The sequence below is a fragment of the Rhinoraja longicauda genome, chromosome 18, assembly GCF_053455715.1.
Source record: "Rhinoraja longicauda isolate Sanriku21f chromosome 18, sRhiLon1.1, whole genome shotgun sequence".
Classification (NCBI taxonomy): Eukaryota; Metazoa; Chordata; class Chondrichthyes; order Rajiformes; family Arhynchobatidae; genus Rhinoraja; species Rhinoraja longicauda.
The window spans coordinates 28,406,027-28,432,367 of record NC_135970.1 but is presented as its reverse complement, the minus strand read 5'-3'; the positions used below and the strand labels follow the sequence as shown (position 1 = coordinate 28,432,367).

Genomic DNA, 26,341 nt, shown 5'->3' with positions numbered 1-26,341 from the left:
ACACAGTGTGGATAGACGAAAGACAATAGACAATAGGTGCAGGAGGAGGCCATTCGGCCCTTCGAGCCAGCACCACCATTCAATGTGATCATGGCTGATCATTCTCAATCAGTACCACGTTCCTGCCTTCTCCCTATACCCCCTGACTCCGCTATCCGTAAGAGCTCTATCTAGCTCTCTCTTGAATGCATTCAGAGAATTGGCCTCCACTTCCTTCTGAAGCAGAGAATTCCACAGATTTACAACTCTCTGACTGAAAAAGTTTTTCCTCATCTCCGTTCTAAATGGCCTACCCCTTATTCTTAAACTGTGGCCCTTGGTTCTGGACTCCTCCAACATTGGGAACATGTTTCCTGCCTCTAACGTGTCCAACCCCTTATTAATCTTATATGGTTGGATAAGATCCCCTCTCATCCTTCTAAATTCCGGTGTATACAAGCCTAGTCGCTCCAGTCTTTCAACATATGACAGTCCCGCCATTCCGGGAATTAACCTAGTAAACCTACGCTGCATGCCCTCAATAGCAAGAATATCCTTCCTCAAATCTGGAGACCAAAACTGCACACAGTACTCCAGGTACGGTCTCACTAGGGCCCTGTACAACTGCAGAAGGACCTCTTTGCTCCTATACTCAACTCCTCTTGTCATGAAGGCCAACATTCCATTGGTTTTCTTCACTGCCTGCTGTACCTGCATGCTTCCTTTCAGTGACTGATGCACTAGGACATCTAGATCTCATTGTACGTCCCCTTTTCCTAACTTGACACCATTCAGATAATAATCTGCCTTCCTATTCTCACCACCAAAGTGGATAACGTCACACTTATCCACATTAAACTGCATCTGCGATGCATCTGCCCACTCACACAACCTGTCCAAGTCACCCTGCAACCTCATAGCATCTTCCTCACAGTTCACACTGCCACTCAGCTTTGTATCCTCTGCAAATTTGCTAAAGGTACTTTTAATCCCTTCATCCAAGTCATTAATAGCTGCGGTCCCAGCACCAAGCCTTGCGGTACCCTACTAGTCACTGCCTGCCATTCTGAAAGGGACCCATTTATCCCCACTCTTTGCTTTCTGTCTGCCAACCAATTTTCTATCCATGTCAGTACCCTACCTCCAATACCATGTGCTCTAATTTTGCCCACTAATCTCCTATGTGGGACCTTGTCAAAAGCCTTCTGAGTCAAGGTGCACTACATCCACCGGCTCCCCCCTGTCAACTTTCCTAGTTACATCCTCAAAAAATCCCAGAAGATTAGTCAAGCATGATTTCCCCTTCGTAAATCCATGCTGACTCGGAACGATCCTGTTACTGCTATCCAAATGCTCCGCAATTTCGTCTTTTATAATTGACTCCAGCATCTTCCCCACCACTGATGTCAGACTAACTGGTCTATAATTTCCTGTTTTCTCTCTCCCTCCTTTCTTAAAAAGTGGGATAACATTAGCTACCCTCCAATCCACAGGAACTGATCCTGAATCTAAAGAACATTGGAAAATGATCACCAATGCGTCCACGATTTCTAGAGCCACCTCTTTAAGTACCCTGGGATGCAGACCATCAGGCCCTGGGGATTTATCAGCCTTCAGTCCCATCAGTCTACCCGACACCATTTCCCGCCTAATGTGAATTTCCTTCAGTTCCTCCGTCACCCTAGGATCTCTGGCCACTAGAACATCTGGGAGATTGTTTGTATCTTCCTTAGTGAAGACAGATCCAAAGTACCGGTTCAACTCGTCTGCCATTTCCTTGTTCCCCATAATAAATTCCCCTGCTTCTGTCTTCAAGGGACCCACATTTGCCTTGACTATTTTTTTCCTCTTCACATACCTAAAAAAGCTTTTACTATCCTCCTTTATATTATTGGCTAGCTTACCCTCGTACCTCATCTTTTCTCCCCATATTGCCTTTTTAGTTATCTTCTGCTGCTCTTTAAGAGTCCCAATCCTCTGGCTTCCCACTCATTTTTGCTATGTTATACTTCTTCTCTTTTATTTTTATGCTGTCCTTGATTTCCCTTGTCAGCCACGGGTGCCTCTTACTCCCCTTAGAATCTTTCCTCCTCTTTGGGATAAATTAATCCTGCAACTTCTGCATTATTCCCAGGAATACCTGCCATTGCTGTTCCACCATCTTCCCTGCTAGGGCCTCCTTCCAGTCAAATCTGGCCAGCTCCTGCCTCATGCCTCTGTAATCCCCTTTGCGATACTGTAATACTGACACTTCCGATTTTCCCTTCCCCCTCTCAATTTGTAGAGTAAAACTTGTCATATTATGATCACTGCCTCCTAATGGCTCTTTTACCTTGAGTTCCCTTATCAGATCAGGTTCATTACACAACACTAAATCCAGAATTGCCTTCTCCCTGGTCGGCTCCAGTACAAGCTGGAGGCACGGTAGCGCAGCGGTAGAGTTGCTGCTTTACAGCGAATGCAGCGCCGGAGACTCAGGTTCGATCCTGACTACGGGTACTGCACTGTAAGGAGTTTGTACGTTCTCCCCGTGACCTGCGTGGGTTTTCTCCGAGATCTTCGGTTTCCTCCCGCACTCCAAAGACGTACAGGTATGTAGGTTAATTGACTGGGTAAATGTAAAAATTGTCCCTAGTGGGTGTAGGATAGTGTTAATGTGCGGGGATCGCTGGGCGGCGCGGACTTGGTGGGCCGAAAAGGCCTGTTTCCGCGCTTTATATATATATGATATGATAAGCTGTTCTAAGAATCCATCTCGGACGCACTCCACAAACTCCCTTTCCTGGGGTCCAGTACCAACCTGATTTTCCCAGTCTACCTGCATGTTGAAATCGCCCATAACCACCGTAGCATTACATTTGCGACATGCCAATTTTAGCTCTTGATTCAACTTGCACCCTATGTCGAGGCTACTGTTAATAGATAACTCCCATTAGGGTCTTTTTACCCTTACAATTCCTCATTTCTATCCATACTGATTCTACATCTCCAGATTCTATGTCACCCCTTGCAAGGGAGTGAATATCATTCCTTACCAACAGAGTGATCCCACCCCCTCTGCTCCCATGCAACGCAATCAACCTATGACATTTGATGTCTTTCAGTTCATAGTTTCTACCTGATATGAGAGTTTCAAATAACTTTGTTCTTCCTTCAGATATCAAATAAATGTAGAATTTTGCTTTCATACTAAGGCGTAATGCTAGCATGATGGAGTTTGCATTAGAAGGGTCTTTATGCAAAACATCACCCATGAAGAAGGGTCTCGACCCGAAACGTCACCCATTCGTTCTCTTCAGAGATGCTGCCTGTCCCACTGAATTACTCCAGCATTTTATGTCCATGGAGCACAGAAGGCTGAGAGGTGATCTTATAGCCGTGTATAAGATCATGAGGGGAATGCATAGGGTGAAAGTACAGAGTATTTTATACAGAGTAGGGGAGTCAAGAACCAGAGGACATAATTTTAACGTGGGAAGGGAAAGATTTAAATGACAAATCTTTCACATAGAGGGTGGAGGGTATATGGAACGAGCTGCCAGAGGAGGTAATTGAGGTAGGTACTACAACAACATTTAAAAGCATTTGGACAGGTACATGGACAGGAAAGGTCTAGACTGATATGGGCCAAATATAGGCAAATGGGTCCAGCTCAGATGGGGCATATTGATCAGCATGGACCATTTGGACTGAAGGGCCTGTTTCAGTGCTGTATGACTCGATGAATAAAGTCCTAGCCTGCCCAACCTCTCCCTATAGCTCATGTCTTCGAGTCCTGGCAACATGCTTCCAAATCTTCTCACCACCCTTTCCAGCTTAATGGCTTCCTTCCTACAGCAAGAAGACCGAAAAGGTTTGGATATAAGTTTGTATTTTGGAGAAAATAGTTTTGCAAACTCCATCAAGCCGGTGAAAAGCTTTGGTTTGAAAACAAAGTGGGGCATCTTGGTCAGCAGGGACGTACACGCCACTGGAGATAAATGGGTCTATTGTGGATAGGGTGAGCAGTTTCAAATACTTGGGAGTCCGCATCGCAGAGGATCTGACGTGGGCAACGCACATTGCCGCACTGGTGGGTAAGGATAAGCAGCGCCTTTACCACCTTAGACAACTGAGGAAATTCAGAGTGTCGCTGAGGATCCTTCATTGCTTCTACTCTGGGGCTGTAGAGAGCATCCTGTCCGGCAACATTACAGTCTGGTTTGGGAACAGCTCTGCCCAGGACAGGATGGCCCTGCAGAGAGTAGTGCGTTCGGCAGAACGCACCATGGGAACTACACTCGTCCCCCTGCAGGACCTATACATCAGGAGGTGCAGATCCAGAGCAAGCAAGATCATGAGGGACCCCTGCCACCCCAGTAACGGACTGTTCCAGATGCTACGGTCAGGCAAACGCCTCCGCTGTCACGCTGTGAAAACGGAGAGGATGAGACGGAGCTTCTTCCCACAGGCCATCAGGACTGTCAACTTTGATAACCCCAGAGACTAAATTTTTGTCGACACTTTTTGTGCTATGTTTAGTAACTTATTAACTTTATTTATATGCTGTAACTGTAATTATTTTTGTGCACAACCCGCAGGCATTGCCACTTTCATTTCACTGCACATCGAGTATGTGTATGTGACAAATAAATTTGACTTGACTTGACTTGACTTGACTTGAGTTGGACCAAAAGGCCTGTTACTGCACTGAATGACTACTATATTGTTTTATCACAATATTAAATAATTTACAGAGAAGTGCAAGAAATCTCCTTACCTAAAACTTCAAGATTTACCGTCAGAGAAGCTTTGTCACTTGGTGGAATAACAACCTCACAACGATATTCCCCGAAATGTTTTAACGTAACAGATCTTAGGAAAAGTGACATGTTTCCATTTAAAATGGAGCTTTCAGGCAGCTCTGCTTCTGCCCACAGATTTGTTATCTGTCCGTCGGAATACGTATAGATATTTAACTTTTCAGTTCCACGGGTAAAAACCCATAAAACGCCTAAATTCTTTGGGTTCAAAGTAATCGCACTGAGATTAGCAATCTCACACTCGAGTAGTGCATTTTCGTACAGGATGACCTCCGCTGGACTTTTGCTTGCTTTCAACGTCAACTGTCCTGTAAATTGAAAAAATAACCATACATATTAGTGTTTTCAAATACACAGGACGTGATGTTAAAATCCAAAGTGCCAATATCTTTTACATACAAACTAAAATATGTATATGTTGTTTTACAAATATATACATATTAAAATACGTTAAAATATTTGCATGTTAGAATGCACCCTACAAAAATGATCTAAACGTGGATGGGTGGGACTAGCTTAGATGGGGCACGTTGGTCGGCATGGACAATGCCTGTTTCCGTGCTGTTCGGCTCTATGACTGACTCCTTACTTGGTAGCCATATCCCGTTGATCACGACTCTCCCACCAGAGAAAACAGCTCAAGTACTATCCTGTCAAAGACACCCCCACCAAGGATCTTAAATAGCACAGTACAAGATTGGGCCCTTTGGCCCACAATGTCCATGCTGACCATTATACATAAAACACTACAGCAGAGAAACAGGCCCTTCAGCCCACAATATCTATGCTGAGCTTAGAGGCTTTGGACTTTAGAGATACAATGCGGAAATAGGCCCTTCGGCCCACCGAGTCCGTGCAGACCAGCGATCATCCCGTACACTAGCACGATCCTACTCACTAGGGACAATTTTGTCCGAAGTTAATTAACCTACAAACTTGTACTTTGAGTGTGGGAGGAAACCGGAGCATCCGGAGAAAACCCACGCAGTCACAGGGAGAACGCTCAAACTCCTTACAGACAGCACCCGTAGTCAGGAGCAAACCAGGGTCTCTGGCGCTGTAAGGCAGCAACTCTACCATTGCGCCACCCTGACAATTACACATAGAACAGTACAGTGGAGGAACAGGCCTTTCAGCCCGTAATGACTGTGCTGCCCATTACACATAGAACAGTACAGTGGAGGAACAGGCCTTTCAGCCCGTAATGACTGTGCTGCCCATTACACATAGAACAGTACAGTGGAGGAACAGGCCTTTCAGCCCGTAATGACTGTGCTGCCCATTACACATAGAACAGTACAGTGGAGGAACAGGCCTTTCAGCCCATAATGTTTGTGCTATTATACATAGAACAGTAGTGGAGGAACAGGCCTTTCAGCCCATAATGTTTGTGCTATTATACATAGAACAGTACAGCCCAGGACCAGGCCCTTCGGCCCACAAGGTCCTCGCTGACCTTTATACATAGAACATGGCACAGTATATCATAGGAACACGCCTTTCGGCCGACCAGAACCACGTTCACCTTTATACATAGAACAGTACAGCAGAGGAACAGGCCCTTCGGCCCACAATGTCCGTGCCGACCATGATGCCAAGCTAAGCCCCCGGGTAAGGTAGGTGGTGCACCCCGGCACCGGGCTCCCCCCTCAGCGACCCCTCCTCTCTCCCGCCCGGGCGGCCTCTCGGCCCGCAACCCCCAGCCTAGCCCAGCCCATCCACGGCGCTGACCTGAGCATGGCGCCGCCAACATCGCCAGCAGGAGCGGGAGCGGCCGGAGCGGGAGCGGCCACAGCGGGTTCCCCAGCCGCCCCATGGTCCTCGCCGTCCAGCCGACCCCTCTCCTCTCTCCTCTCTCCACTCTCCCCGACAGCCTTGGTTTCACTTTCGCCGCCGTTGGGCGGGGAGAGGAAGGACTTGCTGCTCTCTGTCTCCCTCTATGGGTCACAGCGCAGCCTGCTCAAGGAGAGAGGGGAGAGGGGGGAGGGGAGAGAGGAGGGAAGGGAGGGGAGGGGAGGGGAGGGGGGAGGGGAGGAGGAGAGGAGGGGAGGAGGAGAGAGGATGAGAAAGGAGGGGAGGAGAGGAGAGGAGAGGGGGAGGAGAGGGGAGGGGAGGAGAAAGGAGGGAAGAAAGGAGGGGAGGGGAGGACAGGAGGAGAGGAGGAGAAAGGAGAGATGAGAGAGAGGAGAGGAGGAGAAAGGAGTGGGGAGGAGAGGAGAGGAGAGGACGAGGGGAGAGGAGGGGAGAGGGGAGGGGAGGAGAGGAGGGGGAGGAGAGGAGGAGAGAGGAGAGGAGAAAGGAGGGAAGAAAGGAGGGGAAGAGAGGAGGAGAAAGGAGTGGAGAGGAGAGAGAAGAGGAGAAAGGAGAGGACAGAGGAGAGGAGGAGAAAGGAGGAGAAAGGAGAGGAGAGAGGAGGAGAAAGGAGAGGAGGAGAAAGGAGAAGAGAGGAGAGAGGGGGAGAAAGGAGAGGAGAGGAGGAGAAAGGAGAGGAGGGGAGAGGAGAGGTGTTTTCTCAGACAGCGGGACATCTGAAATAGAGAGATCAGACCTGACAGAGAGGCTATCTTTCCCCAGACCGAGATCAGACAGATCCCAGATGGAGAGATTACAGACAGAAAGATAGAGAGTGGGTCTCTCCATCTCAGACTGAAAGAGAGACATCTGACAAAGATATCACTGGTGGAGAGGGAGATCACAGACAGATCACAGACAGATCACAGACAAAGAGAGGTCATAGATGGAGAGATCGCAGAGGGATCAGAGACAGGGATCACAGACAGAGATTACAGAGGTTGTACATGAAGAGAGAGCGCAGACAGAGAGATCACAGACAGGGATCGCAGAGAGATCACAGACAGAGAGAGGTCGTAGATGAAGAGAGATCGCAGACAAAGAGATCAGAAATATCACACACAGGGATCGCAGACAGATCACAGACAGAGATCAGAGAGAGAGATCGCAGACATAGAGAGATTGCAGATGGAGATATCACAGACAAAGAGATTACAGATGGACAAAGAGATTACAGATGACATTTTTTCATCAACAGAAACAGACTTTGGGGAGAATATCTGGTAGCAGACCTGATACATATGGATAACATGCAGGCAGAAGAGATTAGTTTGTCTTAGCATCATGTTTGACACAGACATTGTGGGCCGAAGGGCCTGTTCCGGTGCTGTACTGTTCCATGTTCTGGGTTCACTATATGCTATGGGTAATTTCCCATAGGAAACACTTTATGTAAATCTCAAAGATGATCTTGCACAACTTTCCAAAATCAAAGTGCTCTAAATATAATTCTGCTGTGGAATCTCCCTCAAATGGGGAAGTAATTTCAAACAACAGACCGATAAATCATTCCATTTTACTGTTCCTTCTGCAGAAGATAAAATTGCAATTTTGACAGATAGATATACATTTTAAACGGTGGCTTCACTTAAGAATACTGTGCCAGAGATACCATTCAGGCAGATGAAGTATTTATATAATTAGCATTTTGTACACTGGTAAGGATGGCATGGTAGCGCAGCTGTAGAGTTGCTGCCTCACCGCGCCAGAAACCTGGGTTCGATCCTGACTATGGGTGTTATCTGTATGGAGATTACACATTCTCCCTGTGACCGCATGGGTTTTCTCCAGGTGCTCTGGTTTCCTCCCACATTCAAAAGATGTGGATGTTTGTAGGTTATTTGGCTTCTGTAAAATTGTAAATTGTCAATAGTGCTGGTGTACGGGGTGATCACTGGAATAAATATTCTGCTCATGTTCGCTGGAATGATATCAGTTTATTGACTTATCCAGGGGAAAATCTTCCATGTATTTAATAGTCATACTGCACGGAAACAGGCCCTTCGGTACCATCACAATGTCACGCCAAAGTGACCTCAAGCCAATGGAGAAGTGGAACTTCAGAACCAATCTCTAGAGAAGAGGATGAGAATTGCCCACAATGTCACGCCGAAGCGACCACAAGCCAATGGGTAAGTGGAACTTCAGAACCAATCAATAGAGAAGAGGATGAGAATTGCCCAAGCAGAAGGCAAAGATCGGAAGGAAATCTTCTTCTCATGTGTAGCATCATGTAGAACTACACCACACAACACAACAGGAAAGAATCTGGCAGAACTGCTGATTGGTTGGAAAATCCAGACCAAGATGACCTTGGTCAGTGACATGGTGAATGACCAAGAAGTGAGAAATCATAATGTTGACCAGAAAGGGGCATCAAAGCTCTATGCAGACAGGAGGCAAGATGTCAGACAATCAGATGTCGCGACCAGAGAAGAGGTGCCGGTGAGGAGAGAAAGTCCAAGCAAAATGGACACACCCTTGTTACCCAACCATCTACAGTGGTTTCCAGACAAGGAAAAAAGATGACAGTCCACTCACCAGGAGTCATGTATAACAGAAACACATAATATGTGACAAAGTATCACCATCATGATAGTCCTGCAATGCTGCAGCCTGATGTTGAGACTGTGAGGGATCAGATCCGAAACTACTAACTCGATGGGCCAAGAATGTAGCAGCTTGAGGTGGAGACTACAGAAAACCAGAATTGAGATGGTGAACTGGTGGAGCAGAACACGACAGAACAAAATAGAAGATCAGCACAGACAGCAGCAGGGGCCAGATCCAAGCATCACAGAAGATCAACAGTCCTCCTGGACCTACCTGATCTCCCAGTTGCCCTTCCCATTCCCACACTGACCTTTCTATCCTCGGCTTCCTCCATTGTCAGAGTGAGGCCAAACGCAATTTGGAGGAACAGCTTCTCATATTTCGCTTGAGCAGCTTACAACCCAGTGGTATGATACTGATTTCACTAACTTCAAGTAACCCTGGCATCTCCTTTCTCTCCATCCCTTCCCGACCCGTCGTACCAATTCAAAGTCGTCTTGCTGAGTCTCATTGTCTTTACTCGTTTTCACTTAGCACACAGCTAACAATGGCCTGTTTCCATTATCGACGTTACTTTTTTGCATATCTTTCATTCATTTGTTCTATATCTCTCGACATCAGGATAGTTTGTCTGTTTGTTTTTATGTTATGACTGTTTTTGTAAAGCGCTTTGAGCACCTGGTAAAGCGCTATATAAAATAAATGCTTACTATTATTATTATCACTGTCTATAAAACTTGTTTCCCTTTCCCCTGACTCTCAGTCTAAAAAAGGGTATCGACCCGAAACATAGAAAATAGGTGCAGGAGTAGGCCATTTGGCTCTTCGGGCCGGCACTGCCATTCAATATGATCATGGCTGATCATCCAGAATCAGTACCCTGTTCCTGCTTTCTCCCCGTATCCCTTGATTCTGTTAGCCCTAAAAGCTCTATCTAACTCTCTCTTGAATACATCACCTATTCCTTTTCTCCAGAGGTGGTGTGTAACCCGCTGAGTTATTTCAGCTTTTTGTGTCTATCTGAGGATTATATGTGTGATATGTGGAATGATGCATTATCAATGGAATGAACGCCATATCCAGAATGGTGTTGGAATGTTCTACTCCACGATGGTAGAGAAATTGTTTTGTTTGATAAGGGAAGGATGTCATGTAACTAATAGTGTATTGCAATATATCACATGTAACATGGTCAGAGTGGTCACAAAAAGTAACTAAAAAGGTCAAGTATATGTTGGGGGAGATAACAAAATGGCAGATTAAAATACAGCACGTTTGTACTCAGTGGTGTTGAATGTGCATTTATTGTTATCGTATGAGGCAAAGATCAGACAGAAACTTGCAAGACTATACGCAATGGGAATGGGAGGAGTAGTTAAAGTGTTTAGCAACTGAGAGATCGTGCAAGATTAGGTGGTCTCACCAGAGCGGATCCTGCACTCAAATTTACCTGAACGATCTCTGACATCTCCCTACTGTTTCTTGATCTTACCGTCTAAATTACAGGAGATAAACCATCGACTGACATTTATTATAAACCTACTGACTCCCACAGCTATCCAGACTACACTTCTTCCCACTCCCTCTCCCATTCACATACTGTCTCGTACAGCCCAACAGCCTGTCTCGTCCTTTTTCTTCTTTTGTTGTTTTTAGTCTGTTGTTAAATGTATGTTTTGGTGTATCTTTAGTTTTGTGGGGGATGGGTGGGGGAATTAAAAAAAAATCTCTTTCCTCGAAGGAGATGTGACTTTTTCCGTATCATATCTCCATCCGCGCTGCGGCTTAACATCGAGGAGCTGGTGGTCTCTTGCTGGGGATCGACTTTGGGAGCTCCAAACACGGGAGCCTGCAGACTTAACATCGTGGAGCTTGTGATCCCTTGGTTAGGGACCGACTTCGGGAGCTCCAACCTGCAGGAGCTTCGACCGCCCCGATGCGGGAGCTTCGATCGCCCCGATGCGGGAACCTCGATCGCTGGCTGCGGGAGCTTCGATCTCCCCGACTGCAGATGGTTCAACTGCCCCGTCTGCAGGAGAATAAGGAGGAAAGAAGATAAGACTTTATTGCCTTCCATCACAGTGAAGAATGTGGGGAGCTGCTGTGGTGGATGTTTATGTTAACTTTTATGTAGTTGTGTGTCTTGTTGTGTTTTTGGTATGACTGTATGGCAAATCAAATTCCTTGTATGTTTTTACATACTTGGCTAATAAATTAATTACAATGCAATACAATACTCCACCCCTTTCTGGTTTCCACAGAGACCATTTCCTCTGCAACTCCCTGGTCAACTCACCCCCACCCAAACCACCCCCTCCCAAGGTACTTTCCCCTGCAACTGCAGGAGATGCAACACCTGTCCCTTTCCCTCCCCCTCGACTCCATCCAAGTCTTTTCAGGGGGGGCAGAGGTTCACTTGCACCTCCTCCAACCTCATCCACTGTACCCGCTGTTCCAGATCTCAGCTTCTGTACATTGGCGAGACCAAGCGCAGGCTCGGTGATCGTTTAGCTGTACACCTCCATTCAGTCCGTCTTAACCTACCTGATCTCCTGGTTGCTCTGCACTTTAACTCCCTCTCCCATTCCCAATGTGACCTTTCTGTCCTGGACCTCTCCCATTGTCAGAGTGAGGCCCAGCGCAAATTGGAGGAACAATACCTCATATTTCACTTGGATAGCTTACACCCCAGCAGTATGAACATTGACTTCAAATAGTCCTTGCTTTCCCTCTCTCTCCATTCCCTGCCCCTTCCCAGTTCTTCCACCAGTCTTACTGTCTCCGACTATATTCTATCTCTGTCCCGTCCACTCCCCTGACATCAGTCTGAAGAAGGGTCTCGACCCAAAACATCACCCAATCCTTCTTTCCAGGAATGCTGCTGGCCCGCTGCGTTACTCCAGCATTTTGTGTCTGCCTTTGATTTAAACCAGCATCTGCAGTTCTTTCCTACACAATACAATACTGACCTATCTGTCCTGGACCTCCTCCATTGTCAGAGTAAGGTGCAATGCAAATTGGAGGAACAGCACCTCATATTTCGCTTTGGCAGCTTACAACCCAGCGGTATATTGACTTCTCTAACTTTGAGCAATCCTTGTTTACCCTCTCTCTCCATCCCTCTCTCATCCTAGTTCTTCAACCAGTCTGACTGTCCTCCTATTATTAAAAATGTTATATTTGTATGCTTCGTTGTCACCTTCCCCTAACTAACAATTATCTATTCTACATTTTTATTGAAACACATCTCCTTTGATGTCTCGTTTTCACACTTTACCCTTCCTTATCTCTGTGTCTCCCTCTCCCCTGACAGTCTGAGGAAGGGTCTCGACCCGAAACGTCACCCATTCCTTCTCTCCCGAGATGCTGCCTGACCTGCTGAGTTACTCCAGCATTTTGTGAATAAGTCTGAGGAAGGGTCTCAACCCGAAACGTCATAAGTAATAGGAGCACGGTTAGGCCATTTGGCCCATCAAGTCTACTCCGCCATTCAATCGTGGCTGATCTATCTCTCCCTCCTAACCCCATTCTCCTGCCTTCTCCCCATAACCTCTGACACCCGTACTAATCAAGAACCTATCTATCTCTGCTTTTTTTTAAAAATCCATTGGTATCCACCAATGGCATTCTCTCCAGAGATGCCTGTCCTACTGAGTCTACCTGACCTGAGGTGAAGCTCCAACCCCTTGACCCTCAAAGCCTGGAGGTGCCCCGCCCCGGAGACTGAATAGAGGAGATGTGTGACGGCGCATGCGCATGCGCTGTGTAACGCGCGGCGGGTGGAGGAAATAAAAGCCCGCGCGCCGCTGCCGTTGCTCCTCTTACGTCACGGCCCAAGATGGTAGGTCGCGCCGGCCTCTTCTGCGCCCTCCTCCGCGCACTCAATCCGTCGCCATCCGCCGCCCGGCGACGCCATCCCGGCCTTAGACGTGTCGGCATCGATGCGGCGTCTACTGCCCGTAAAGCGGGTGGTAAATTCGCTCTGGGGTTGTATGTGATTTGGTGAAATTCACCTAGATTTCGCCGGCCTGTATTTTTGCGGCCTAGTGAGGAGAAGCTGAGCGCGGCGCGGCGATCGATGAGCTGGCCAGCCGGCCGGCTTCACCCTTCCCGCTCCCTGGTTCATGCGGGATTCGCTGTTACCCGGGCGATGCAGGTCGACACACAATGCTGGAGTAACTCAGTGGGACCGGCAGCATATCTGGAGAGAAGGAATAGGTGACGTTTCAGGTCGAGACTCTTCAGACTAGGAGTCGGGGGAGAGGGAGACTAGAGGTATGAAAAAGTGCAGGACTCGAGTGCCTGAGCTGTGGGAGAAAGCTGGGTTTGTGTGCAAATTAGCCCGTCGGGTTGGTTTTGCTGAGTTCGTTGGTTTTGCTGAGTTATACCAGCATTTTGTCCTTTTTTTTTAAAGTAAGCACGATTCTAGCATCTGTATTCTCTTGTGTGCAAATTCATCCAGCGCCTTGGCTTAGGCGAGCTCTCTTTTTCAAATTTGTTTATTGAGAATTTAAATCTTGGTGAGAATAGAAGGAAGCGACCAGAAAGTCAATAGTTTGTTCATTAATGTTGGTCAAATAACTGATTTTCGTGTTGTTATGTGGTTTGCTCAATGTTGTTACTACAGGTTTTCATCTTGCTTGGAACAATTAGTTTCTGTCTTTTATTTCGTTCTTCTAGGGCAGAGTGTTTAGAATTACACAAGCTTTAGTAATGGCAGTGGTTTTGTCAAGTCCAGTTTATTTTCAGTGAAAATCATCTACAGCAGTTTCACAGGAAACTCTTCAGGCACAAAAACATAGTTTACTGTATAATTTGTTTAATGTTGTTTATTTTAGTTTGTTTATTGTGTGCTGTAGTCGACTGAAAAGCTTTTTTGTTGCATGCTATCCTTCAGCGAAAAGCTGTGTACAGATACAGGATAAAGGGAATAAAATATAGTGTAAAGTGAAATCTGATTTAAAGTTAGTACAAGGGTTTCCAATAAGACAGGTGGTAGTATAAGAAGATAACTGCAGATGCTGGTACAAATCAAAGGTACTTATTCACAAAATGCTGGAGTAACTCAGCAGGTCAGGGAGCATCTCGGGAGAGAAGGAATGGGTGACGTTTCGGGTCGAGACCCTTCAGTCTGAAGAAGGGTCTCGACCCGAAACGTCACCCATTCCTTCTCTCCCAAGATGCTGCCTGACCTGCTGAGTTACTCCAGCATTTTGTGAATAAAAGACAGGTGGTAGGTCAGGACAGCGCTCTCATTGGTGATAGGATGGTTCAGTTCCTGATAACAGCTGGGAAGAAACTGTCCCTTAATCTGGAGGTGTGTTTTCACACTTCTGTACCTCTTGCCAGAAGGGAGAGGAGGGAGTCCTTGATTATCCTTGCCCCGACAATGTGAAGTGTCGATGGAAGGGAGGTTGGTTTGTATGATGGTCTGGGCTACGTCCACACCTGTCTGCGCTTCCTTGTAGTCATGACAGGAGCTGCTCCCAAACCATGTTATAAAATATTTTCTATGGCGCACCTAGAAATTGGTGAGAGTTTATACAACTGCAAAGTTAAAATAAAAGACTGCAAAAACAAGACATTGGTTCAAAACAAGAAAGTTTACGAAAATATATAGTAAACTTTCTGTGGGCATGATATTTTATATTTGTGCATTAGCTAAAATAGTATACATCACAGGACTGTAAACAAAGTTATTGGACTGTCAAAATGACCTGACTTTTTAAACTTAATTTAGCCCACCAGATTTAGTAAAACCAGGAAGTTGAGAGGGCACGTTAGCCATGGTCATGGCCGTATTGGTGAGTCAAAAATGCAAGATTGCTTTTTTTGTGTGTGTGCGTCTTAAACACTAGATGATTGATGTTTTTTGTGGTCTTTTTAGGCAAACACAGGAAGCATCCTGGGGGTCGAGGTAATGCTGGTGGAATGCATCACCACAGAATCAACTTTGATAAATAGTATGTTATTGTACAAATAAGTGTTTCAACCCTTGAGTGTGATCACAATATCGCAGTGGGGGTATCTACATTTTAACCCTATTTTGACAGACCCCTTTATACGGATTTCAGAAACAGCGGACGGATGTTCCAACGCTGCCCCCGGGTCACAAGATGCACCAGTGAACTCTTCACGCATAGCGGGATCCCGTTAGCGGAGCTGTTATAATCGTAGTGTTTAAGAGGTTTTAGATAGGCGCGTGGAAGTGTGGGGAATAGACAGATACGGATGTGTAGGAAGGAACTTCAGATGCTGATTTACACTGAAAATAGACTCAAAATGCTGGAGTAACTATGGGGACAGGCAGCATCTCTGGATAGAAGGAATGGGCAACGTTTCGGGCCGAGACTTCTTCAGTCTCTTGTCCTTAAAAGTCCTTTCCTTCTATCCAGAGATGCCTGTCTCGCTGAGTTACTCCAGCCATTTGTTTATTTCGAGGAATATGGATCATGTTCAGGCAGATGAGATCAGTTTAACTCTGCATCATGTTCGGCACAAGCATTGTGGTGTACTGTGGTCCTCTGCTGTACTGTTCCATGCAGCAGCAATGAAGATTCTTGATTTTCACATGACTTTAAAAGCATGGGTAGGTTTGAAAAAGAACTCGCCGAATGAGTCTTTAAAAAAAATGTTTCATTTGGTTGAATTTTGTAAAATGTTTGGTTTATTAATGCTGAAAAGAATTGATTTTATCACCCATTATTTTTCAGTCACCCTGGTTATTTTGGAAAAGTTGGTATGAGACATTTCCATTTAAAGAAGTGCCAGTTATTCTGTCCTACCATAAATCTGGATAAATTGTGGACACTGGTTAGTGAACAAACCAGAGTAAACTATGCTAAAAAGCCTGAAGGACCAGCACCCGTTATCGATGTTGTACATGCAGTAAGTAGTGTCACATGTTGGTTTCAAATTTTTCCTCGGTCATCATTTCCAGATGAGGGATTCTTGATTGGTACAGATGTCAGACGTTATGAGGAGAAGGCAGGAGAATGGGTTTAAGAGGGAGGGATAGATCTGCAATGATTGACTTGAAGGGCCAAATGGCCTAATTCTGCTCCAATCACATAATCTTATGATGGGACCTTTTTGAAGCATAGAAGGCTGTGTGATGGGAGAGATTTTAAAGGAAACTCGGGCAAACAATTTCATTCTGAGGGTAGTCCGTCTCTGGAATGGTCTGCCAGAGGAACCTGTAGAAGTGGATACTGTGACTTGTAAATGGATTAGAAGGTTTTAGAGAGCATTCAACCAAATGCAGGCAAATTGGGCTAGGCCGATAAACCAAATTGGTCGGCATGGGCAACATATGTTGAAGGCCCTATTTCCCTGCTGTTTGACTGACTCTAAAGCTATCCTGCTGGCCTCAAAAGTTGTTTCTTGTACATGGATGTCCACAGGTCTGGTGTTTGTAAGTGTGGAGGATCTGAAGTATGCTTGCCCTCACTTTGATCTGAGTGCCATCCACCTTCCATTTTTCTGCCACTATTCTTAGTCTTGCCACTAAGAAAATATTTGTCATCCAAAGTATGCAACTGTTCCCTGTTGCACTTGATTGTCGTTCACATTTTTATCCTTTTATAATTTGTCGTAATTCTTGATCTAATGCGCTGCTTGATAACTTGATTCTTCTAACAAACATATGGTGGCTTGCTGCTGCACTAGTTATTGTATCTGCCTCAGCTCCAGAGATCCTCGTAGAGTGCACATTCTCCCTTTGACTGGGAGGGTTTCTACCTAAAATTCTTGTTTCTTCCCACATCGTAAAGATGTGCTTACATTAATTGGTTAGAGAGCAAGACAGATTGTGCTGCCTTCGTTTAGTGGCATTTGATTTTTCAATGAAAGGTGTAAATAGTACTAACAGACAAATTAAGTATATGTGCAGGAAGGAGCTGAAGATGCTGGTTTATACCGAAGATGGACACAAAATGCTAAAGTAACTCCACGGGTCAGACAGCATCTCTGGGGGGGAAAGAATAGGTGCCATTTCAGGAGATCACATTGACCAAGGCAGACTGGGTGTATGAAGTTTATGCATAGAAATTAAGTGCTGTCTGACCAATCAGTGCTCATGCAGAGCTGATTTTCAATGTAGAGCATGAGGCTTTGGTTAAATAACAGAATTAGTGCTCAATTCTCAGGGAATCGAGGCTAGAGTCACGCCCTTACATTTTCAGTTGTCTGGGTGTGCTAGAGCTTTCGGAGAGTAATCACTGATATTATTCACTGGCTGTGACTTTTGTAGCCCAGTCAGCCACAAAATTAGTGACAAGATCATCACTGCAAAAAGGTGAATGGACCATTTTCCCCATCAGTCTATGGCATGGAACTGTATCCAGGTTCCTGTTTTTAGAACGTAAATCTGCAGCACAAGAAGGGACCCTTCATCTTGCAATGTCTTTGTTGAACATGATGCCAAGACCAACTCTTATCTGCATCCACACAATCTGTGTCCCTTCATTCCATGCTTTTTCCATGTGCCTAACGAGAAGTCTGAATGCATTATTGTATCTGCGTCCACTTTCCCTGGTAGCGCATTCCAGGCACTTGCCACTCTACAAAACAAAACCTGCCTCACACATCTTTAAACTTTGGCCCTCTCACTTTTAATCTATGTCCCCTCGTATTTTGTATATTCATAGTGTGAAAAAGGTTCTGACTACCATATCTGGGCCTCTCATAATTTTATATGCTTCTATTGGGTCTCCCTTCAACCTCTGGCCTCTAGAGAAAATTATCAGCCTGTCCAACCTCTTGTGGTAGATAATACCCTCTAATCCAGTCACCATTCTGGTGAACCACCTCTACATACCATAGCCTCCATAATCTTCTTGTATGGGGCGAGCAGAACTGCATGCAATACGAATGCGGCCAAAACAAGGTCCTTTTGGATTGAATCCCATGTCCCTTTGCTCTTACTATTCAATTCCTGTGTTACCTGTTTGTATAGTTCTATCCTGGAGGTATTGGGCTTTTAATCCTGTGCTCCAACAAATAAAGTCCTAGCTTGTTTAACCACTCCCTATAGCTCAAGCCCTCTAGTCCTGGCAACATCCTTGTAAATTTTTTCAGCATCCTTTTCAGCGTAACATCTTTCCTATAATAGGGTTACCAAAACTGAGCACAATACTCTAAATATGGCCTCACAAAGTCTTGTACCAGGTTTTGATTCACTATCAGGTTTTGAAGTAAGCCGCATGTATGCGAGTCATTTTAAATTCAGCAATCTACTTTTCATGTTCTGAATTTGGCAAAACTGCGTGCACATCTTTGTCTGAAAATGGTTTGGGCCATCTCAAATGCTCTGATCCTATTCTCAGTGGTGTCAATGGGAATTTGTATTTTAACCAGTTGTAACAAAAGATTGGTGGTATATGAACAAGTTCAGGGTGTATTGTTTTGGACCGACCGATGATCCCAAGTTAGTGTTTGGAGATATTTGTAGTCTCTCCTGCAGAGTCCAAAATTGGTGCTTCAACAAGCTTCAATCCTGAATAGTTGAGCTGATTGTTGCAACTGTACTTGGTGGCAGAGAATAGCACAGGAATGGGCCCTTTGTCCCATGGCCATGATGGCCCCAATTCTTCAAGTGACTGAAGTGTCAGTGGCCAAGCTGGTTAGTTTAGATACAGCGCGGAAACAGGCTCTTCGGCCCACTGAGTCCGCACCAACTAGCAGTCCCCGCACATTAACACTATCCTACACACACATTAGGGACAATTTTTACACTTGTACTAAGCCAATCAACCTACAAACCTGTAGACTTTTGGAGTGTGGGAGGAAACCGAAGATCTCGGACCCATGTGGTCCTGGGGAGAAAGTACAAACTCTGTACAGACAGCACCTGTAATTGGGATCGAATCCGGGTCTCTGACGCTGCAAGCGCAGTAAGGCCGCAAATCTATTAGGACTGGAAAACAACAGTTCTATCAGTTTTAATGTGGATATGGATAAGGAAAGGGCTGGTCCACATGTTAAATCTCTACATTGAGCGTGGCCAGCTTTCATGGCATTAGACGTGATCTTTCTAAAGTTGACTGGAATAGGTGGTTTGAGGGCAAAGGGATGTTTGGGAAGTAGGGAGAAGTAGAAAAAACTGGACGATGAGAGAAATTGACAGGTAAAAGGGGGCAAGGTTATCAATATTTCTGTTCTTTACTTTTGGGAAAGATATGGTCTAGGGAACTTGGGAATGTAATATGGTTGGTGGGGCTGGATGTATCAAGTAAATAAATTGTAAGACGCATGAAGTAGATAAATCTCCTGGGTCTGATCAGATATCCAAGAACACTGGAAAGCTAGAAGATAAATTGCAGAAGTCCTGGCTATATGAAATTCTGGATATATGAATTCTTGTTAGACCTGGGTAAGATAGGAGGGTGGCTAATGTCCCTCTAAGAAGGGCTGCAAAGAAAGAACTGGGAACTGTCAAGCCTGGCGTCTGTAGACACAAGGAACTGTAGATGCATTGACACAGTGCTGTAGTAACTTGGGACTTCCTACAATGTCACCTATCCATGTCCTCCAGAGATGTTATGTGGCTAGTGCAGTTACACAAGCCTAACCTTTGTGTTGGGACGGTTACTGGAGAGGATCCTGAGGGATAAGATATACATCTTTGCATAGGCTGGTTGGTTAGGGATAGCCAGCATAGTTTTGTGTGAATTTGATTTTTTTAAAGAAGGGTGGCGCAGTGGTAGGGTTGCTGCCTTACAGTGCTTGCAGCGCCAGAGACCCGGGTTCAATCCCAACTACGGGTGCTGACTGTATGAAGTTCGTACGTTCTTCTCGTGCCTGCATGTGTTTCCTCCGAGATTTTTGGTTTCGTCCCACACTCCAAAGACATACAGGCTTGTAGATTAATTAACATATAACATATAACAACTACAGCATGGAAACAGGCCTGTCCGGCCCTACCAGTCCACGCCGACCATTCTCCCTGACCTAGTCTCATCTACCTGCACTCAGACCATAACCCTCTAATCCCCTCTTATCCATATACCTATCCAATTTACTCTTAAATAATAAAATTGAGCCAGCCTCCACCACTTCCACCGGAAGTCCATTCCATACAGCCACAACCCTCTGAGTAAAGAAGTCCCCCCTCATGTTACCCCTAAACCTTTGTCCCTCAATTCTGAAGCTATGTCCCCTTGTTGGAATCTTCCCCACTCTCAAAGGGAAAAGCCTACCCACGTCAACTCTGTCCGTCCCTCTCAAAATTTTAAAAACCTATCAAGTCCCCCCTCAACCTTCTACGCTCCAAAGAATAAAGACCCAACCTGTTCAACCTCTCTCTGTAGCCTAAGTGCTGAAACCCAGGCAACATTCTAGTAAATCTCCTCTGTACCCTCTCCATTTTGTCGACATCCTTCCTATAATTTGGCGACCAGAACTGCACACCATACTCCAGATTCGGCCTCACCAATGCCCTGTACAATTTCAACATTACATCCCAACTTCTATACTCGATGCTCTGATTTATAAAGGCAAACATACCAAACGCCTTCTTCACCACCCTACCCACCTTCCACCTTCAGGGAACAATGCACAGTTATTCCCAGATCCCTCTGTTCCACTGCATTCCTCAATTCCCTACCATTTACCCTGTACGTCCTATTTTGATTTGTCCTACCAAAATGCAGCACCTCACACTTATCAGCATTAAACTCCATCTGCCATCTTTCAGCCCACCCTTCCAAAAGGCCCAAGTCTCTCTGTAGACTTTGAAAATCTACCTCACTATCAACTACTCCACCTATCTTAGTATCATCTGCATATTTACTAATCCAATTTGCCACACCATCATCCAGATCATTAATGTAAATGACAAACAACAGTGGACCCAACACAGATCCTTGGGGCACTCCACTAGACACTGGCCTCCAACCTGACATACAATTGTCAACCGTTACCCTCTGGTATCTCCCATTCAGCCATTGTTGAATCCATCTTGCAACCTCACTATTAATACCCAACGATTTAACCTTCTTAATCAACCTTCCATGTGGAACCTTGTCAAATGCCTTACTGAAGTCCATATAGACAACATCCACAGCCTTGCCCTTATCAATTTCCCTGGTAACCTCTTCAAAATATTCAAGAAGATTAGTCAAACATGACCTTCCAGGCACAAATCCATGTTGACTGTTTCTAATCAGGCCTTGATTATCCAAATAATTATATATATTGTCCCTAAGTATCTTTTCCATTAATTTTCCCACCACAGACGTCAAACTAATAGGTCTATAATTGCTAGGTTTACTTTTAGAACCTTTTTTAAACAAAGGCACAACATGCGCAATGCGCCAATCTTCCGGCACCATCCCTGTTTCTAATGACGTTTGAAATATTTCCGTCATAGCCCCTGCTATTTCTGCACTAACTTCCCTCAATGTCCTAGGGAATATCCTATCAGGACCTGGAGACTTATCCACTTTTATATTCTTAAAGTGTCCGTACCTCCTCTTCTTTAATCCTCCTAATTTCCATCACTACTCTACTTGTTTCGCTTACCTCACATAATTCAATATCCTTCTCCTCGGTAAATACCGAAGAAAAGAAATTGTTTAATATCTCCCCATTTCTTCCGGCTCAGCACATAGCTGTCCACTCTGACTCTCTAATGGACCAATTTTAACCCTCACTATCCTTTTGCTATTGACATATCTGTAGAACCCCTTGGGGTTTACTTTTACATTACTTGCCAAAGCAGCCTCATATCTTTTTTTCGCTTTTCTAATTTCCTTTTTAAGATTCCTTTTACATTCTTTATATTCCTCAAGAACCTCATTTACTCCCTGCCGCTTATATTTATTGTATATCTCCCTCTTTTTCCGAACCAAGTGTCCAATTTCCCTGGAAAACCACGGCTCTTTCAAATTATTATTCTTTCCTTTCCACCGAACAGGGACATAAAGACTCTGTACTCCCAAAATTTCACCTTTAAATATCCTCCATTTCTCTATTATATCCTTTTCATAAAACAACAATTTCCATTTCACTCCTTTTAAATCCTTTCTCATCTCCTCAAAATTAGCCTTTCTCCAATCCAAAATCTTAACCCTTGGTCCAGATATGACCTCCATAATGATATTGAAACTAATGGCATTATGATCACTAGACCCAAAGTGCTCCTCAACACATACCTCCGTCACCTGACCCATCTCATTTCCTAACAGGAGGTCCAACACTGCCCCTTCTCTGGTAGGCACCTCTACGTATTGCTGCAAAAAACTATCCTGCACACATTTTACAAACTCCAAACCATCCAGCCCTTTAACAGAATGTGATTCCCAGTCTATATACGGAAAATTGAAATCACCCACAATCACCACTCTGTGCTTACTACTAATATCTGCTATCTCCTTACATATTTGCTCTTCCAATTCTCGTTCCCTATTTGGCGGTCTATAATACACCCCTATAAGTGTTGCTAAACCTTTCTCATTTCTGAGATTTGGCTTGGCATAATTGTAAATTGTCCCTAATGTGTGTAGGATAGTGTTATTGTGTGGGGATTGCTGGTCGGTGTGGACTGGGCCTGCTGAAGGGCCTGTTTCAGCACTGTATCTCTAAAACTAAGTAGCCAAGAAGGTTGGCACAAAATGCTGGAGTAACTCAGCGGGACAAGCAGCATCTCTGGAGAGAAGGAATGGGTGGTTCTGGTCGAGACCCTTCTTCAGACTGGTGTCAGGGAAGTGGGTGGGATAGAGATAGAATGTAGTCGGAGACAGTAAGACAGGTGGGAGAACTGGGAAGGGGGAGAAGATTGAGAGAGAGGGAAAGCAAGGGGTATTTGAAGTTAGAGAAGTCAATGTTCATACTGCTGGGGTGTAAGCTACCCAAGCAAAATATGAGGTGCTGTTCCTCAAATTTGCACTGGGCCTCACTCTGACAATGGAGGAGTCCCAAGACAGAAAGGTCAGATTGGGAATGGGAGGGGGATTTAAAGTGCTGAGCAACCGGGAAGTTGATCAGGGAAGGGTCATAGACATCGCCTATGTGGACATCAGCAAACTCTTCATGGTTCCACATTGTAGGCTGCTCTGGAAGATTAGGTTGCATGGGATCCAGTGAGAGTTAGCTAGCTAGCTGGATACAGAATTTGCTTCATGGTAGGAAGCAAAGGGTGGTTGGTGGTGGAAGGTTGTTTTTCCACGTTGGAGGCCTTTGGGCATTGATATGTCTTTGTGATTCGTGCTAGGTCTTTTGCTGCTTTTCATCAATGATTTAGATGAAAAATATACAAGGCAAAAATAGTAAGTTTACAGATGACACAAAAATGGGTGGTATAGACATTGAAGGTCATTATCAAGAATGACAGTGGACCAAGAAGTCTGAGGAATGGCTAATGGGGGTTATTTGGGTAAGTTGGTATTACATTTTGGGAAGTCAAAGTAGGACAGAACCTTCACAGTAAAACTATTGGGGCCTGGGTAGTATTGTGGAACAGAGGAATCTAAAATATAAGTACCTAGTTTCCTGAAAGTGGTGTCACTGGTAGATGGGATAGTGAAGAGAGCTTTTTGGCATGTGGGTCTTCAGTCAGGAAGTTTAATAGAGAAGCTGTGATGTTTGATTACAGTTGAGGGCTTGAGCTATTGGTTGAATTTGCACAGGCTGGCTTTATTCCTGACACATGTGACTGAAATGTGATCTTGTAGAGGTGTATAAAATCATGAGGGGAATAGATAGAGTGAATGCATTCCCCCCCCCCCCCCCCCCCCCCCCAGGCAGTGGAATCAAAACTAGAGAGCATAAGATTAAGGGGAGAGAGAAATTTTAATTGGAACCTGGGAGTTATTTTTTTAAGTGTAGTGGTTGTATGGAATGAACTGCCAGAGGAAGTAGCTGAGGCAAGTACAAACAACCTTTTAAAGACATTTGGACAGCCACATGGATGGTAAAGGTTTAGAGGAACATTGGTGAATGTGAACTAGGTTTGATGGGGCATCATGGTCAGCATGGGTAAGTTGGAACAAAAGGGCCTGTTTTTGTGCCAAATATGGATGTCAAATTATACTAACCTCTTCAGTCTACTCATGAACCATTCTCTGCATATTTGTGTGCCTATCTAAAAGTCTTAGATGCCACTTTTTCCATCTGGTTCTGCTGCTGTGTGTCCCTTAAGTCTACCCACCTATACACATCATTTTATACACTTTTTTCAGATCCCTTCGATGCCCCACTGGACAATTCAAGCTTGTCCAATCTCTCCTTGTACTCTCTAATCCAGGCAGCATCCTGGTAACCTCCACAGCACCCTCTCCAAGACTTCTATATCCTTTGTATTCTTCACCACGTTACCTACTTGTCGTAGTCTTGCTGCATGAATACAGACTCTTTGGTCCAACTTGCCCATGCCAACCAAGATGCTCCATTTAAACTTGTACCATTTGCCTGCATCTGGCCCATGTCCCCTGAGCTTTGCTATACATTTACCTGTTAAAATGTCTTATAAATGTTGTTATACTTGCCTTGTCTACTTACCATGGCAGCTTGTTTCAAATACCCACCCCCTGGAAAAAGTTGCCTCTCGGATTCCTATTATAACTTTCCCTGTCGCCTCTATGCCTGCTGGGTCTTGATTTCTCTTTAAAATGCATAATTTGGCTCATCAATAACACATTTTTAATTTCTTTTTCAGGGATATTATAAAGTTTTGGGTAAAGGAAGACTTCCAAAACAGCCTGTGATTGTCAAGGCAAAGTTCTTCAGCAGAAAAGCTGAAGAAAAAATCAAGGAAGTTGGAGGAGTCTGTGTGTTAATGGCATAACGTTACTCTGTAAGAATTAAAAAAACTCGCTTTTAACAGTGGTCTCGTGTTTTCATTTTTTAATTGTTATAGATGGTGGAAGAAATTGTTCCTTAGCCACCAAATTTCTTGAAGGAATAAATGGCTTTTCTTGCCTTAAATCTCCAATATTCATAATTGTGTGCATTTACTTTTTATAAAAAATGTATTGATCAAATATTTTGGGCCAGAGACATTAACTCATTAAAGTGGAACAGAGTTTACCTGATGTTGCAGATTATTACGTTTACAGATTTAAATGGAGATTAGCTGGTCCCTTGATCCCAGCTAACTTCGCTTTAGTATTTTTGTGCATTACTATATATTTTAATACATGGGCCAAAGTGAAACTTTAATTTTAGAAAGGAATGAAAATTATACTTGAGGAAAATTAATTGTTAAGAACAGGAAGGAAAGTTATGTAGCTGGCAAGTTATTTATAGGACAAAGAGTGAAACATGGCACAGATGTCATGAGCCAACAGGCCTGCTCCTGTGCTGCACTATATTCTGACCAATACATTGATGATGGTGTATGGCTTGACTCTGGGTATGATTGTAAATCAGGGAATGAATTGAATGTGCAGAGATCAATATTGTCCAGGTGAAAATGTATTTTATTTGACTAGAGAAAATAGAATTTCCCTTCCATCTACCATGCTGACCATCAAACACGTATTTCCACTCATTTACATTAATTGCATTTTTAAATTCTACCCACACCACCTCGTCTCCCAAATTATTTTTCTGGGATTAGGAGTGAGATCTTGGGGTCCATAACTCCTTGAAAATAGCAACTCAAGTAGATAATTGTAAATAAGGCTCTCTTTATTGGCTAGGGCATTGAGTACGTGTTGGGAAGTTACTGAAGAAGGGTCTCAACCTGAAATGTCACCCATTCCTTCTTTCCAGAGATGCTGCCTGTCCCGCTGAGTAACTGCAGCATTTTGTGTCTACCATCAGGGAGGTTATGATGCAGCTTTATAGGACTTTGGTCAGGCCGCCTTTGGAGCACCGTGTGCAGTTCTGATTGTCCCAATATAGAGAGGATGTGGAGGCTTTGGAGAGGCGTCTAGGAGGTTTACCAGAATGACGCTTTGGCTAGAGGGTATTGGTTACATGGCGAAATTAGACAGACTTTGATTGTTTTCTCTGGAATGCCAGAAGCTGCATAAGAGACCTGATAGAAGCATATTAAATTGAGAGGCATAGCGTGGACGGTCCAAACCATTCCCCAGAATGGAAATATCAAATACTACAGGATTCAAGGCGAGGGGCAAAGTTCAAAGATGTAGTGCAAGCTTTTTACAGAGTGGTGAGTGCCTGGATTGTCCTGCTGGGGTGGTGGTGGAGGC

At 44.6% G+C, this 26,341-nt stretch overlaps 2 protein-coding genes and 1 non-coding gene across 3 annotated transcripts in view; 2 read left to right on the top strand and 1 right to left on the bottom strand.

Moving 5' to 3' along the window:
* LOC144602358 (uncharacterized) overlaps positions 1-6,675 on the bottom strand; it is a 29,496-nt gene extending 22,821 nt beyond the window's left edge. Inside the window, exons 1-2 of the mRNA XM_078415405.1 lie at positions 6,513-6,675; positions 4,739-5,089 (exon numbers count right to left, since the gene is read on the bottom strand). Coding sequence (XP_078271531.1) covers positions 4,739-5,089; positions 6,513-6,597 — 436 coding nt within the window. The 5' untranslated portion in view covers positions 6,598-6,675. The remainder of the gene's footprint in view (positions 1-4,738; positions 5,090-6,512) is intronic.
* A 6,276-nt stretch (positions 6,676-12,951) lies between these two features.
* On the top strand, positions 12,952-25,005 carry rpl27a (ribosomal protein L27a). Its single transcript, XM_078415404.1, has 5 exons — positions 12,952-13,026; positions 14,926-14,989; positions 15,073-15,148; positions 15,899-16,073; positions 24,841-25,005. Exons 1-5 carry the CDS (start codon positions 13,024-13,026, stop codon positions 24,967-24,969), a joined length of 447 nt encoding a protein of 148 aa, XP_078271530.1. The 5' UTR covers positions 12,952-13,023; the 3' UTR covers positions 24,970-25,005.
* Positions 17,336-17,465, top strand: LOC144602473 (small nucleolar RNA SNORA3/SNORA45 family). Its single transcript, XR_013548452.1, has one exon. It is a non-coding gene; the product is annotated as a small nucleolar RNA SNORA3/SNORA45 family (small nucleolar RNA).
* Positions 25,006-26,341: the final 1,336 nt, after the last annotated feature.

Bases quoted from the DNA above. Each gene is read 5' to 3' on its own strand.
- rpl27a (XM_078415404.1), top strand. The intron at 14,990-15,072 runs GTGAGTCAAAAA...TGGTCTTTTTAG, and splicing joins CCATGGTCATGGCCGTATTG to GCAAACACAGGAAGCATCCT. The intron at 16,074-24,840 runs GTAAGTAGTGTC...TTTCTTTTTCAG, and splicing joins TTATCGATGTTGTACATGCA to GGATATTATAAAGTTTTGGG.